Source organism: Colias croceus, chromosome 16 (assembly GCF_905220415.1).
Source record: "Colias croceus chromosome 16, ilColCroc2.1".
Lineage (NCBI taxonomy): Eukaryota > Metazoa > Arthropoda > Insecta > Lepidoptera > Pieridae > Colias > Colias croceus.
The window spans coordinates 7,939,721-7,956,781 of record NC_059552.1 but is presented as its reverse complement, the minus strand read 5'-3'; the positions used below and the strand labels follow the sequence as shown (position 1 = coordinate 7,956,781).

At 32.6% G+C, this 17,061-nt stretch overlaps 1 protein-coding gene across 6 annotated transcripts in view; it reads right to left on the bottom strand.

The window, feature by feature from the left end:
* Positions 1 to 17,061, bottom strand: part of LOC123698349 (limbic system-associated membrane protein) — a 52,866-nt gene that overhangs the window by 20,878 nt on the left and 14,927 nt on the right. For all 6 annotated transcript variants that reach the window (XM_045644947.1, XM_045644946.1, XM_045644948.1 and 3 more), the window contains exons 3-4: positions 11,036 to 11,160; positions 7,506 to 7,713 (exon numbers count right to left, since the gene is read on the bottom strand). In XM_045644947.1, coding sequence (XP_045500903.1) covers positions 7,506 to 7,713; positions 11,036 to 11,160 — 333 coding nt within the window. The remainder of the gene's footprint in view (positions 1 to 7,505; positions 7,714 to 11,035; positions 11,161 to 17,061) is intronic.

The following is a 17,061-nucleotide window of genomic DNA, read 5'->3' as shown; positions in this document are numbered from 1 at the left end:
GATTTACCAACTAAATGTAAATTATAATGTTATTCGGCGAAAATTGCTATAATTTACATTTAATTCAGATATTAAAATTAAAACATATACCCACAATAAAACGTTTAATATATCTGCATAATATTGTAATAGATAGTAATAAACTATATAATATGATCCGTCACCGTAATTTTAGCAACCAATTCACCACATGATTTATCACTCCTCGTCAGCCTTCATAACTTCCGAGAGATAATGTTGAAATTTTATTTTGCTTTGAAGAAAGCGTCGTTTGAAAAATTTCATTGCAATATGTTAGCTGGATGTCAGTCTGATGGAATATCTTTATTGTTCTCTATACGCTTGTATGAGATGTGAAAAACTGAACGTTGTACGTAATACACAACTTTCAGTTCGTGTTTTTATGTGGGAAAATAGTTTTCTACGCTCAATGTTTTATGGGACTTCATAGATATGTTTGATAGGTGTTTTTATTATCATAATAATATTATAAACGATGTATGGATGTTTCTTACTTTTTCACGTTAATATTACTGAACGGATTTGGATGAAACTTTACAGGTCTATAGTCTATAGGTCATCATAACACATGGACTATAAAAATACTTGATTTTTCACGTATACGTCCGCGGGTGAAGCTGCGCGGCAGTGCTATAGTATGAAGTCAAGATCATGATATTTTTTTTAAACACATTTGTGCTTTTTCGAATGATAAAATATTATGTTTAAGAGATATAAATAGGTAATTGGATATATAAATATATAAATAGTTTTTGGATATATAAATAAATCATACAAAAATGTTATCTTACAAAAGGCCAGTAAAAATAAAATATTAAGCAGATAATAAGGGCTTATTCGCTATATATTGTGCGTGATAATGTACAATGCTTGTTTATTTTTATCTTGAACGATATTTTATTTATATTAAATCGGTAAATAAGGTATTATTATAATACAATATTTCTCAGCTCCTACTGGTCTGAGCGTGATGATATAATATGGCCTATGGCCTTCTACGATACATGAACTATCTTAAAAGTCAAATTATTCTTAAAATAGGACCCGTGATTTCTGAGATTAGCGCGTTCAAGCAAACTCTCATAGATTTTGCTCATAGGGTAGACTGGGTACGATTGAAACAAAGGACGGTTGAAACAACACGAATATCTCGCAAACCGTTGGTGGGGGGGTTAGGGTTCCAAGGGGAAAATGAAGCGCACAACTGTTCTAAACACGAACAACAAAGTTGCGTCGATCTCCGCGCGCTTCAGCTGATTTTATAAGACTCTATTGTGTTTTTATGACCAAAAGTAAGTATTTTGGCTTGGAGATTTTTCCAATTATTGGCGTTTCTATTTAAGTGACAGTATTAAGTGTGCGTTTTTGTTTGAAGTGAATCTTGTGGAATATGAAATTGTGATTAATTTTTGTGTATCATTGTTGTTACAATTACTATAACTGTATTTTACCTAAAGTAGGAGTTGGGGACGGTTGAAACATTTTTTTTGGGTACGGTTGAAACATTGTTTTAATTTTTTTTTATTTTTTAGAAGCCGATAGTACGTGTAAGAGAGATTTTGGGAAGACAAATAGACTTGTCGAAGTACAAAGACGCATATGAGGAGGTGAAAACCGGAGAATCATTGCAAAAAGCGGCAGAGAAGCACGATTATTCGCTTCTAAGGTAAATTCGAATGCGAGATGACTCTGGCAAGCAAGAAAATAAAAAAATGGGATATAATAGAGGATATAACAATAGAAGGTATAATAATAGAGGGCGAAAAATCAGGAAGTCTACTATTTACACTGACACAACAGATAAGCAAGAGGTAAGAAAAGAGCCAGAATTAATTTTGAAATGAACAAGAGCTGAGCAAGTGAAGAAGCGATTGGATAGAGGAAAAAGGACGAAGTTTGATGGAGGAAAATGTAAAAGAAACACCATTAAAGCAAAAAGAAAATGTACAAGAGAAGATATCATCAGAAGATGAGGAGTAAGTAGGTACTTCTGTCTTGTTTGTATGTCACCATGTGTAGAGAGCAGACCTTATTGTAAGAGAGTTTCTTAATTATTGTTAGATTTAAAATAAACAATCAGTAAAACATATTTTAATACTATATTTTGTATTATTCACATGTTTTTCAACTGACCCTAATCACTGTTTCAACCGCCCCTGGTATGGGGACGGTGGAAACAAATCGGATTTATTTTTTTAATTTGATCTACTATTTAAAATAATACACCTGGAACTAAAACCACAGTGCCTATTAGTAGACAAATACATGCTCTTTTATTTAACATATATTTTTCATCGCTCGGGTTATAAAAAGCAAAGTTATGGTCGTTATAAATGAAATTGTTTCAACCGTACCCAGTCTACCCTACTAATTGATACGGTGTTACATTATCTATACTAATATTATAAAGCCGAAGAGTTTGTTTGTTTGTTTGAACACGCTAATCTCAGGAGCTAGGTACTGGACCGATATAAAAATTATTTCTGTGTTAGATAGCCCATTTATCGAGACAGGCTATATAATAATATATCATCATGCTAAAACCAACAGGAGTGGAGCAATGCGGGTGAAACCACGCGGCACAGCTAGTTAATTATAATTAGTTCGTACTATCAATGTATCCTAATTCCGTAAATAAAATTAATAAGAACATTGTCAATAATTAAACCAACTTATAGAATCTAAAATTGAACCTTACATAAATGGTTTAGTGTTCATTATTAAATGACAACATAAGTTTATTATTAGAAACTATTAACCTACCTCGTACTAGAAAGGAGTGAACTTCAAAGTTCAATTATTACTTTGAGTAAGAGTTAACCGTGCTCCGAGTTCAAAATAACTACTAAACAATGTTATTATTATGAAATAACTGTATAAGATTCATTAAAAGACTTTATAATTATATTTTTCAATAATTAAAATCAATATTCTATACAAGTTGCTTGTCCCGGCTTCACCCGGTTTGACCCAGAAAACAAGAACATTACCTATAATATTGCCCATGTTACTAAATAACTGTAATGTATAAAATCGGTTGAGGAGTTTTTGAATTAAAACGTAACAAACAAACAAAATTTCCTGATGACATAATATGTAATTATTTTTGATTGCGTAAATCAATAACTCGTAAATACTAAGAATTAAATTATTTAATAATTTCGAATAATTCAATATGTATCTATAATGTACCTATTATTAATTTATAACGAAACCTACCTACCTTTTTTTTTTTATATAAGCGGAGGCAACAGAGCTGACGCGTCACCTGATGGAAAGTGTACTGCGTCGCCCATACGCACCAGCAATGCCAGGGACATTATCAGTGCGTTGCCGCCTGCCGGCCTTTAAGATAGGAGTACGCTCTTTTCTTGAAGGTCCCTAAGTCGTAACCGTTTGGAAACACCGCATGAGGAAGTATTATAAATATATTAACCTATTATAAATTTTATCTTGTACTAGGAAATGTAGCGAATATTAAAATGAGATCGTCAACACACAAAAGGCTTGTCTGTTTTAATTATTCTTTAGGTATATAAAACGTCCGAACATTAGAGTTAATTTCCTCTTTTCAAATATTTACTTCGTTTGAATAGTTTGTTTTATTAATGATATTGTAAAAGATAACATTTTTAAAGTTGAATGTGTTAAAACGTAATATAAAATTGTGCATAGGGTAAATACAGAATATTCGTCCCATAACCACAAAGCTTTACCAATAATGCGGAAACTACGCAAAAGATTTCATCAAAAATAATAATTCTTTCGATTCTGTGACACCCGCTCCAATAAAGTAAAGAACAAGTTGAATTGAATAAGAAATAGCGAGCGCCGCATGCAAATGTGACAATATTGCTAAACTCGACCTGTTTCATCTAAGCCGAGGCATTGTCAAACTTTATTTTTATCCGAGAATGTATCCCGAAATGTCGGTTTAATACGTTTCGATAGTTTTGTATTTTTCGTCTTTGGGAAGGAATAATCAAATTCGTTTCGAGTGAACGAGCTTTGTGTGACAGTTTTGTATGCTGCGACTTGAATGTAGTTGTGAATATGGTCGGAATTAGGGACATTTACCCGGAAGGATCGCTGTTTTTGGTATCTTTGTAGGCACTGTTTACAATTGTGTTTGTCTAATATTACCTTTTATTACTCATTTATGTTTTTTTATAACATGTGATTAACTGAGGATAGAATAAATAGGTTCTGGGTTTGATTTCCGTGGAGACTAACACAAAAAATATCTTAGGCAGGGTACAGAAGCTACCTACCGTAAATCATCAATCAGTGAAATTGATTTATAATGCTCCTACTACACAGGGGAACGGGACTTCGCTTATGATATTGCCTTATTTTATTATAGCCCACAGTCATCTTATCCATCTACTGTCATATTTATAAAACCTGCCGACGTCTAGACCTTATAACTGTACAATAAAATGTACATAAATGTTAGGAAATTGTAATAACGTTATCACGAAGACGTAATATTAAGTTTATAAGACAGAAGGCCACACCGTTCGTAAAGTATCGATTCAATAGAATATTATATGGATAATTGGTTAAATTATATTTTTAATCGATAGAATTATGTTTCAATCGATGAAGTGCAATTTTACACAAAGGAAAAAGTAGGTCAGAATACAAAAGTGTTATTTAATGCTAGAATTTTCCTTTTAATACCATGAAGATTGAAGAATTGACATTTTCTCGTTTTTATATATATATATATATATATATATATATATATATATATATATATAATTAATTAGATATAAATCTTGGATATAATATAATTAGGTTTAATTCTTCAGCGTACATGTATAGTTGTAAACAGCAGTCCCATTACTATGTATCTTTTAGATTTAAACCAATATTAATAAAAGAAATGAGATATATTTACAATACTTCAGTCCATAATTCGATTATATATAAAAAGAATAACCGCAATCCGCTTAGCCCTAAGGTAAAAGGGAATCGATGCAAAAATCTGTTGCGTGCCAACCTGAGTCACGGATCGATTGGTCTTACCAATGGCTTAAAAGGTTAAACCGTTCTTTTATGTTTACTTTTAAAATCACAATTTATACTTTGTATTGTTATCTCTTGATGGAACTGCAATAAATAGATAAGATATTTTAAAGCCTATGGACTATGGAGTTTCTTGCCAGTTCTTCTCCATAGATATGAAGATTCAAAAGTGCTTTTATAAGAGGTCTACTTTATTAAATAAATGTTTGAGTTTGTTTGAAAGAAACACATAATTCACTAGTTCCAGTATTATTAAGTTTCGTTTCGTTTTTTATTAATTAACTTTATTTAAAACCGTTGCCTTTACCTTATAATATTTCATCCAGTTTCAAATTGCACTCGCTTATATAACGTTAATTTACACATGTGCAAGAAATTTAATTATGACTTAGGACCGTTGAAATATATTGTAGCTTGCTCAACTACTATTTTACAGCACTTTCAAATAATTTTATGAGCTTTATGTAAAAAATATTATTATAATATGCATGGTAAGGGTAATTATAGAAAACTAATGTAGCTGATGAGAGATGTGGTTGCTCAGTGGTGAGACCTCGACATTCAAATCGATAAGTCCGGGGTTCGAGACCAGGCGAGCGCGCAGGAAATAAATTGATTTTCCAATTTATCTGCGCATGTTGTTACATCACCGAACGGTAAAGGAAGACATCGCGAGGAAACCGAAATTTCGAAGAACCAAAAGTTCGACGACATGTATCATCCGCCAACCCGCACTTGGCCAGCGTGATATCCACTCATAAGAGGCCTGTGTCTCAGCAGTGGGAACGTATATGGGCTGATGATGGTGATGAATTTAGCCGATTCCGGATACTTTAGGCTGAATTTAGTCTCACATTGACGGTACGCGACATATATCTCGACCGTCAACGCTGACGGCCGAGATATACTTATGAACTTCTAGGAACCGTTTGTGAAAGTCATCAACACATATTGTGCAGGACATCGCTGACAGCGCGGTGAAATGCGTTCCGCGTCGGCATCAGTAAATTAGTAGGTCATTTGTTTATCATTTGTTTTCATAGTTTATGTTTCACTCTTTGTCAAATATGTAACGCCACCTTGAACGCCACTGTTTCTTATCAAATATAAAATATTTAAGTAATTTAATAACTTAATTCATAAAAAAAATTACATGTTTATTTAAAGCCACATAATATGAAGAAATTACACAAACATAAAATCCCATAGAAATAATTTATGGACATTGCACAGACATAAACACAGGAGGGTGAATATATAAGTTTAAGAAGACCTTTAATTCAACCTGTTTTAATGAGCCATAATTTACCGAAGGCTGGAATTTTAAATTTTGTTAGGATAATTTGTTTTCCGTGTTTACAATGTATACCTACCATTATTCCTGTTTTCTTTGTATTCTAGTACTTATTATGATATGAATGAGCACACTGGTACATTTTGAATGTATTATATTATATGGTTTCATAAAGTTTAATGTAAACTTTGTACCTACCGTTTTTATCATAATATGAGAAATTAAAGCAAGTAGTTAATAAAATGTATACCTATTAAAAGAATTCATCTGTATTCTTATTTATAATGATTTCTTCGAATCACGACAGTAAAATAAAGTCAAATATTTATACAGATGAAAATATCGATATTACAATTTCGTAATAAATTATCTAAATTCGACGAAACATCTTCATCTTCAAAAGCATTTCGATTTTTCACTAAGTCATCGTAACTTATAAAGTAGTGTTTGGTTTTTGTTTCCGAACTAATATAAGTTAGCAGAAAGTATGAGAACGTAAAATGAAACAAGAAAATCTACTGGGAATTGTTTAAGAAACTACTTGAAGAAATCAAAGAAAAAGTAAAAAGTACTTTGAGCTTATTGTCTCGGAGTGGCGTTTTATAGGTTTTACTAGGAAGGCTTATTAGCGAAGGAAATATACTTAAATGTTTTTGTGCTACCTATATTAATTTTTAAATGGCTTAAATATCATTTAAATATACTTGGAAGAAAGCCATGTTTCCTTCACAAATTCTCTGTTAAACTTCACTGCTCAATAACTGTTGAAATATTCATTTTAAATACCTAACATAAAAAATTGTTTTTATTTTATTTAAGACGTTTTTCCTTAATTTAAGATCCATCACATTGAAATTTTAATCTCAATAGAGGCATAGAATAATCAATCTACATAATAATGTATTGTAGTGAGCAGTGAGCATTTATATTATACCGCCCCGGCTTCGTCCGCCCCGGCTTCGCCCGTCGTACATATTTCACAATAAAAGGTAGCCTATGTCCTTTCACGGGTATCAAAATATCTCCATACCAAATTTCATGCAAATTGGTTCAGTAGTTTAGGCGTGATTGAGTAACAGACAGACAGACAGAGTTACTTTCGCATTTATAATATTAGTATGGATGCAGAGCACTCGCGTACCAAGTGATTTATACATACCAAATACATCGATGCACCCGATCTGCCACGTCATAGTAGGCTGCGTGTTTATCTGGCACATGTAACAGCCTCGGTCCTCAGCGCGCAATGGACGTATTCGTAACTGCCAGGTCCTGGGTGGGTCGAGGCTTACAGCGTATCGAGATCCGAGGACTGCTCGCTCGTGCATCGTGAGGACCGTTTGGTCTTCTGCTCGTAACCATCCTACCTGTGAACAATTACAGCTATTTGTTAATACGTATGTCTTCTTGAACTTATTTTAGAATGTTTTTTTTTATAGTGCAATAGGGGAGCGCTTGGCCACGACCTCGCCTGATGGTAAGCTGTGTTGTGGCCTAAAATGGAGCGCGCTTCCTTACAATGGACCTGTTAACCCTCTTGAAGACCTCCATATTGTACTCAAATTCAGTAAGCATGTTCCAGTCCCTAGCGGTTCGAATAAAGAATGAAAATGTTCCCTACTGTGGCTATACATAGATAACATTTAAATAATTGACTTAACTTTATATTTAACCCACAGCTATAGACTTATAACCTAATATAAAAAAATTTAATAAAAAGTAGGTCGCCTGGTTTTAATATAATTTGTAGAATTTAAGCTTTTTGTGCAGGTTAGAATCGTTTCTGCTATGCACAGATAATGAATATAAAACAAAACATCACAAATTTTCATCTCAACATCTCTCCTGTTAATTTGTTCAAAAATAACCACAAAATGTAGATTTTTGTAACATTGATTACTAGTATAAAATGAATAGAACTTTAGAACTGAATAAAACGTTTATCCTGTAGATATACAAATACAAAACCAGTAATAGCCCGACGATGTGGGGCGCAAATGTTTGTTCCCACACTATTACGTACAAGCATACTCGAACTACTGTTTACTGTCACGAGTAATGAACTCAAAACGACTGGTATCGAGCTAATACTTAGGATTAACTTAAGTTCGATAAGAAAGCTTAAAAGACAGTGAGATGGTCGAGATAGAATATTTATTTTCATACTCATTTTATATTATATTTTTTTAATTCAACTCATTTGAGCCTTTGTGATAATACAATACTTAATTCAACAAATTAGAGCAAGAGATTTGAAGATTTTCAATTTGTGACGTGTTAATTGAATACCTAGGTTATCAAATTTATTTTATCTGGTCCTTAACTCAGTTGCTTCTTCAAAATCAAGGAGCATAATAACTTAATTCTTCGACAATTTTCAAATTCTGAAATTCATATCTTACATAACAATTTTCTACGCTTTAAAATCTACATATCTTGTTAAATCGTATTTAGTATTACTACAACTAAAACGATTTCCACAACTAACAAAACGACAGCAAAGCGACATTCCTCATTATATCACATGGTACATGGTCCGAACACCTCTCGGATTATAAAACCGCACGTGATGTATCACTAGCGAATAATCTGCATTGTTTGTATACCTGTAGTTTAGTTGTTTAGTTCGTGTTGAGTAATGGGATTGGTATTGTTGTTGACTAAAAGAAGTACCGAATGTATTTGTAGCCTGTATTTAATTGACTAGCTGTGCTCCGCGGTTTCACCCGCGGTACCCCGCTCCTGTTGGTCTTAGCGTGAAGATATTATATAGCCTATAAGCCTTTCTCGATAAATGGGCTATCTAACTTCGAAAGTATTTTTCAAATCGAACAAGTAATTCCTGAGATTAGCGCGTTCAAACAAACAAACCTTTCAACTTTATAATATTAGTAGGTAAGTATAGATACATCTGACTATGCAAAAATACGAAGTATCTGTAATCTGTAACGTCACTATATTATGGTTATTATTTTCATCGTTAGTTCATATTTAATCCCAAAGCAGGAACATAAATATTATTCATAATAGACGAAAAGGTAGCAACATTTTTTTTTGTCTGAAACCTAGACCATTAGAGGTTTTATGTTTTCCTTTACTTAAGTAACTATGAAACAAATCTCATTACATTCACATTTTCACCCAAAACTTTCAGTTTAGTAATTCCAACAACAATAGGCTATAAAATAGTATTGTCCCAAACTTTGCCGACTATTAAAAGTGTATTATCGATATAAGTATAATGTGAAAGTCAACCTTTAATTATTATACTCTATAAAGTTTAGTGTCCAACTTGGAAATCTACTCTCATGATGTTTCTACAGAATATAAAGTACCTTTTAATCTTTCGCTTTAAACTTCAAATAAGTTCTTATTCGATTTGTTCTAGCGAAAAAGATGAGATAATAATATTAGATTCGGATGAGATTTTATAAAGATTTAAGGTAACTTAGAAAATCTGTGACTCGTAGTATTCGAAAGTCATGCCTTATTTTCTTTTACCGTAAGATAAAATAATTATTTAGTTGTTATTTTTGCAGATTTATTTATCTATTTGAATGATTGAATAAGGTCTCACACAATAATAAAATATATTCTACAAGAAATAATTTAATTTAAATACGATATAATCTATACTAATATTATAAACAGGAAAGGTTTGTATGTATATATGGTTTTCACGCATAAACTACTGAACCGATTATAATGAAATTTAGCACATATATAGAGGGTCACTTGTGTTTTATCCCGGAAATCCCACGGGTAAACTATGCGGGTTTTCCTTTGAAAACGCGGGCGAAGACGCGGGCGAAAAGCTAGTATACCAAATAAGAGCACATCATACCGTGAGTTATAAAAATTTAGACGTTTAAGTAATTAGTATGACTGTGTAGTGCATATGCAATGAAATTTAAAAGCCTAAACTACATTTAACACCTTGTAAAGTTATAAAAAAACTAGAGAATATCAGTAGATCATCACACTGGACCACCTACTTACCAGTAAGTGCTGTGAAGTGAGTAGGTGGAACGAAGCGGTATTATGTATGGGCAATCGCAGTGATTGCCTTCACACAAGACTCAACTTGCAGAGTATAATAGAACTGCCTTCACACTAAAGTGACAGAGCATACAGCTTACTTGCTTACAGCTTACCTACTTACATATAGTTTTTTCTATTATATCTATAATACAATTCACGAGGATTAATTAACTCAATTTAAAATAATAAGACGAAATTCCATCACAATGTTGGATTGAAACACAACAAAATTGAATTTATTTGAATGCTATAAATCTAAAGATTAAACTAAATTAGCTGAGTGAACTCGTGTATACGCCATTGTATTAGTGTATAATATAACTTAGTGTGTACACAGGCTCCTGAAAAACAGTTTATAACTATATTATGAGCCTGGGTCATTATGTGTTGTTAGACGTAATTTTTAATTTAATATTTTTGTGGATGAATAGTTGTTAATGTAGTTGTCACTATTTCCTTTAAGCACGTGCTTAGCTGTCGAATACTATAAAATGCCGCCTTCCTAGGGGCTCAGACGTTGTTTTTACGACGTTTCACCCAACTACCCTCACTTTTTTAGTTGTGTAGAATCGCAGACCGCAGTACATTCTTATTACATTCAAACTAAATGCCCCGTGTATAAACGATTTATTTATATAATGAACTCACTTTATGTTTCCCCAGGTTGAGTACAGAGCAGCCGAGCACAGCCTCCCGTCCCAGGAAGAACGTGTGGTTGCCGATTGGACGCTCGAACTCTGGCTCCTCGGAAAACTTCTTCGTCGTGTGTGAATCTGTAAAGAAGATATAAAGATTTAGATTGAGTTTTATCAATCTATCTATGATTAGATAATTAAAACTAGGCAATGGGTTTTAATACGCTTTTTTATAGTTAGAGTGAGCCAAAAAGCCTTAATATTATGAATAAAAAATATTTTATTCCAGATCAACCCGAGTGAGCGACTTGCATGTAATAAGATTGAAAACAACTAGGAATTTGGTCCCCATGGGAAGGATATTGCGTTGAATATAAGATTGAAGAAATGTATTTTATTTTTTATTGAGCAAATACAGGAAGTTAAGTTGCGCGAGAAATATTTTTGTAATAAAAAAAACATTCATATTAGTAAAAATAGCGAAAGAAGATGGTACTTATTGAATTCGAAGATAACCATTTTTTTTTTCAAAACGATTTATTACTGTATTATATTTTTATTCTATGTATATGTTACGGGCGACGTGATTAACTGGGCTTTATTTATAAGGACCGGCCATTATTAATAAGGCCCAAGAGCGAAGGGCCATTACTAATAATTCCCGGCATTTTATTACTTTTGCCAAAATAGGGTGGGATTTGGAAAAGTGGTTAATCATGCAATTTTAATCACATAGCCCAATTGAGCAGGACATTATGAATACAGACCAGCCATTATTAATAGAGCTTGGTCTTATCAAATTTCCCGTAACATATACCTACACTACAGTCTACAACGTAAGTATGAAACAGAGATTGTTAGTAATCGTCGTAATAGCCGGCTGCCAAGGAACTGCTTATAAAGAAAAAAATGTGTGCGTGTACTACACGTAAGAAGTGAAACAGCTTTACAGAAATACGTCGAATCACGCGTGTTTGGAATAAGAAAAAGATGGTGCGTAACGGAAAAATGTCACGCGTAACGAAAAAATGTTACACAATTTTTTTTCCAACCCCGATAAAGAAGTTTCACTTCAAAAATAGGTCAATGCTTCCTACAGAATGCATCGTCCAAGGATCCAAGCAGTGGACACAGCACAAACAAACAAACTAAAGCGGATCCAAAACCGATAGAAGTAAATGCACCTATCTTGACCGCAAGCCGCAGCGCCGTCTCTTTGAGCATAGATTAAGTGAGTTAATTTATAGAACAATGCACAGTTAAGAGATTTCCTTTGATTTAACGTCAGAAATATGACCACACTTTCGAAGCTTTAAAGATTCATGAATTGATTAGCGGATTATGGATTTTATCTGTTCTATACTTTAAGCTACTTGATACGTGTTTGTAATTTTATCTCACAAAAACACTTGAGTCGATTTCAAAATTTCACCTGCAGGGAACTACATTTTTCCTGTCTCACATAGACTAAAACTTATTTCGTTAAACTAAAAAAAAATTGAAATTGGTCCAGTAGGTACCTAGTTAGTGATATAAGCATGTTCAAACAAACATACTTTTTAGTCTTATGTACATAATAGGTATAGCTAGTAAGAAATATAGACTTAAATAATATTGTTTTAAAATCTAGAGAGAGTAAAAGTGGGAGAGAGAAATAAACAGAATGATTCTTAAGTTTTATTTAAAAGCCTCTGTGAGGTTACGTAGGTGTAGGTATAAAGAAGTTTCTCGTGACCACATCTGTAATACATTTCATTCTGTACGACAATTTTCTGCATGGGCGATTGAGTAAGTACCATCTTACTTCAATGGCTGAAGGCTGTTCAACCTTTTGATACAACATCAAGGTTTTATATTGGTCTTTAGTAAAGGTCACTGTTGTACGATAGTATAATGGTTGAGAGGTACATAGTACCAAGATTGTATATAACGAAAATTGATAGAATTAATATACTGATTAAAATTGTGATAATTAGAATTAGACACAGTCTACACGAGCGCGGTATTTACTTATGAAATCAATTCATTTATTAATACTTATCTTTTACTTAACCCATTGACCACCGAGCGGTCCAATGAGACCGCGACACAATAGATTTTCTATCGTGTCTGTGATTCCGGGGCCGGGGGCTGATGGGTTAATTTACAATATTAGTTTACATAGACCATTTGAAAACTTACAATGAATTTCTCAATAAAATTATTCAGACGAGATCACTTAGTGAAAGGACCATTGTATTGAAATACTAAATATTATCTGTAAAGTTTGAATAATACAACGAGATAATAAAAACTTAAAATATATCCCTAATGGGTTATCACAATTCACGACAAATTCAATTTTGATAGGATTTCTTTTTTATCGAATTTAGCAAATACAATGGCTTTACGTATTAACGTAATTTGTTTTTGTAAGACAGAAATAGAAGCCAATATTCGGTTCACCGAAAAATCAGATCTCGTATATTCTTCAGACGAAAACAAATTTTATTATAGAAGCTTTTTCGAGTTTAACAAGTCTTCAAACTGATTATTTTATCCTACATAATTGGAAGGGTTTTTTGTAATGAGGCATGTATTATAACGAATATTTGAATAACATCTTATAGTTTTTGAACGTTAATATATCTCATTAGAGTATAATATATGCTATGTCGATATTGTGTAATAGTTATTAAGGTCTGATATTATTTTCATTAGTTAGTAATATAAATTATGCACATTGTTCATATTTGTTACCACACTGTTGTACGTTTTGTTTGATAAATAGCCATTTTATTAAATACGTGCCTTAAGCTTGAGCAGTTTGTCTTATACGTATAGTAATTTTGTTGTACAGATAGACCTAATGAAAGTTTTTCCTGATTGTTCTTTTGATATGCAACATATATATATATATATATTACTAGCTTTCCAACCGCGGCATCGCCCGCGCTGTCAAAGAAAACTCGCATAGTTCCCGTTTCCGTGGGATTTCCGGGATAAAACCTATACTATGTTCTTTCTCGGGTATCAAAATATCTCTATACAAAATTTCATGCAAATTGGTTCAGTAGTTAAGGCGTGATTGAGTAACAGACAGACAGACAGACAGAGTTACTTTCGCATTTATAATATTAGTATGGATGAAGGATCAATTTATTTAATTAACTTTTACTGCATCCATCGCACTTTCAAAAGTTTTATTTGTAGTAGCTAACTCCCATATTGTTGAGTCTGTTTCTTTGTCGTAGGAACAACTCAACATAAGTATGGGCTGACGATGAATAAATATTACGCTATACAAAAAAGTAATAAATAATTTCACACCCAAAATCATTCGTGCACGGTGCAGTAAACTATCCATCAATTCACAAGATCATAAAACAAGGTATCGAAGCATGCAGGCAGAATACACCTAACTACAAACTGCATTAACCAGTACGTAGAGCCAATATTGTTCTATAATATCATTATGTGTAATCAATAATAGACTTTGATAACTCGGTCTTAAGAGTTAAGATCGCGAACTTGGAATCGAAACTCCGCACGAACCCCTTTGTTATTACCGCTACAAAGTTAGAACAAAGTTGAACTTGACTATTTAGAAGTTATAAATTGAAATGTGCTTATTTCAGGGAGCTTTGTGTTTCGGCTTTGATATTGATACTCGAGAGACAAGAATTATAAATTATGGGCTCTTAATTCAGCTTTGGTTTTGTTTGTTGCCTTGGTAAACGTTGAAATGTTGAAATAAAGACAAGTTGTGTGCCTTATTTTTGCCTGCGTTGAAATAAAATAACAATATCCTCTGTAATGTTTATGAAATTTTGTAATAGACCAATGAATGATTATTGATTTCTCTAGAACGTGTCATCTTCAACCAGCATAATAGTTTACAAAATAGCCAGAATAATAGTTAACAGAAAACCTGCAACAAACAAACAAAAGTTGATATTTGTCCTTTGTATATAATATTATTATCTTAATTTATTTATTCGAACTAATGAATTATTATTGTTTTCTATTAAACTATTTAAATACATTAAAAGATTCGCATCCTTACAAAAATGGATATGAAATAAGTTAAAAATCGATACATGTCAGTATTTAGAATCAAGATGAAAAGATATCTTTTGTGGAATGACAACCCCCAAGTATTTCAAAGAAATATGACGCTACCTCAATCATCGTAATCCGTCAAGCCGTTTAGACTTTTAGGGAAAATGTGTAAAAATGCGTCGCTTTTCAAATGAAATATGTATGAAGCGTGTAAGACGAATATTATACCGCAATCTTTTGTATTTATTTCTATTATTTATACATTAGAAATGTAATTGCATACGTTCTAAACTAAGAGAAAATTTAAAGTTACTTTTTCATGAAATTTTTGAAGTCGTTATTTTGCGTATAATAATATTTCTTTTTTGAATATTTCTGCAACGTTATATTAATAAAAATCAGTTAGGGTTAGGGTTTTCATTTATCACTATAACGTACGTTTATGCATTACATTAAATTGGGATTTAACATGAATAACGTTACAATCTGGACAAAACCAACAGAACATTAGATGAATGACCATGTGAACAAAAAAAGTCTTTCTTTCGACCGTACATGGAAATGAATCTAGAAAACCAACCACAAGCCATAAAAGTCACCCATGATCATCCACAACACTAACTTTTAGATATATTGTTCATCTTTCGAGTAATTTCGTAAAATACTGGAATTACAAAAATCTGGAAACGCTCCGCCTACGCGATTTTACGATCTATTTAAAACATTCTTTCAAGAACGTCTAAGAGGTCCAAGAACGCAGAACTTCAGAGGAAATTTGTTTATTTATAGTCCCTAAATGATTAAAGAATAAAAAATATAAATCGCCTTCAAAAGTCCTCGTTGGAATTTGAAATATATTTTTCCGTCTTTTTTCTTCTCTCTCTGTGGTGAACCTTTAAATTGCTGTGAGTACCGAACGGCTACGCAAAAAAGGAAAATTATGGTTTAAGCTAGATATTTATGAACGTTAGTCAGCTCCAGCTTCACCTTTTAAATATTTATAAGAAACTAGCTCTGCGCCGCGGTTTTACCTTTTTTTATAGTGGGGAAATCTTCTAAAGATACCCGCGGCCCCCGGGGAGGGAGCCGTGGGTTATGTCGGATTCTTACCGACTAAAACCCCACTGTGTTCCGTCGAGCCGCTTTAATGATGGGGCCGCGGGTATTGGTTAGAATTCTTCCGCGACCGCCGCGGTTTTACCTGCATTGCTTCGCTACTATGGGTCTTATCGTGATGATATATAGCATTCATTGATAAATGGACTATCAAACATTAAGAAAAACAAATTGATCCCCTAGTTCCTGAAATTCCCAACCAACAAACTCTTCAGCTTCATACTATAAGACCTATATATAAAATGGATATAAGCTATTTAACATTATACTTATGTCAATATTTCGATCCGAAGAGGGCATAACTAAATACTTTTTAGACCGAAAATATTTCGTAGTCAGGTGAACTTTATCAACTTTTTATCTTTTAAGTAATTATAAGATTGGGAAGTTTTAATCTCTTAGACACGGGCCTGATATTATCACCTTATTTATGTCTTAAATTAAATTGAATTTTCATTACCTATAATTGGTTTAGTCGTATTTCAACCATGATTGCAAGCTTGTCCTGACTTTGACACGTTATTTGACCTTTTATAAAAAAGCATATTATGTATCTGGGTAAAGATGTAGCTTTGTGAATTATTTTTTAATCAGTTGAATAAGTAGTTTCTAACTTAATTAAATTGTAACAAACAAACAACAGAAACATTTGACACAAAATATTGTACTCAATTAAACAAACTGTAAGCTGACAGACAGCTTAAAATTTAAGCACGTTTCGGAAAATGGGTCAAGTTAACATAATCATGAAAGTTTTCGTCACAATTTCTACTACTGAGAGGTACGCCGCACTAGTGAATATAATGAAAAATCTTATTTTAGAAAAGTTTCTAATTATAATGACTCCTGAAAAACAGTTTACAATGGTCCATGGTCACTAAA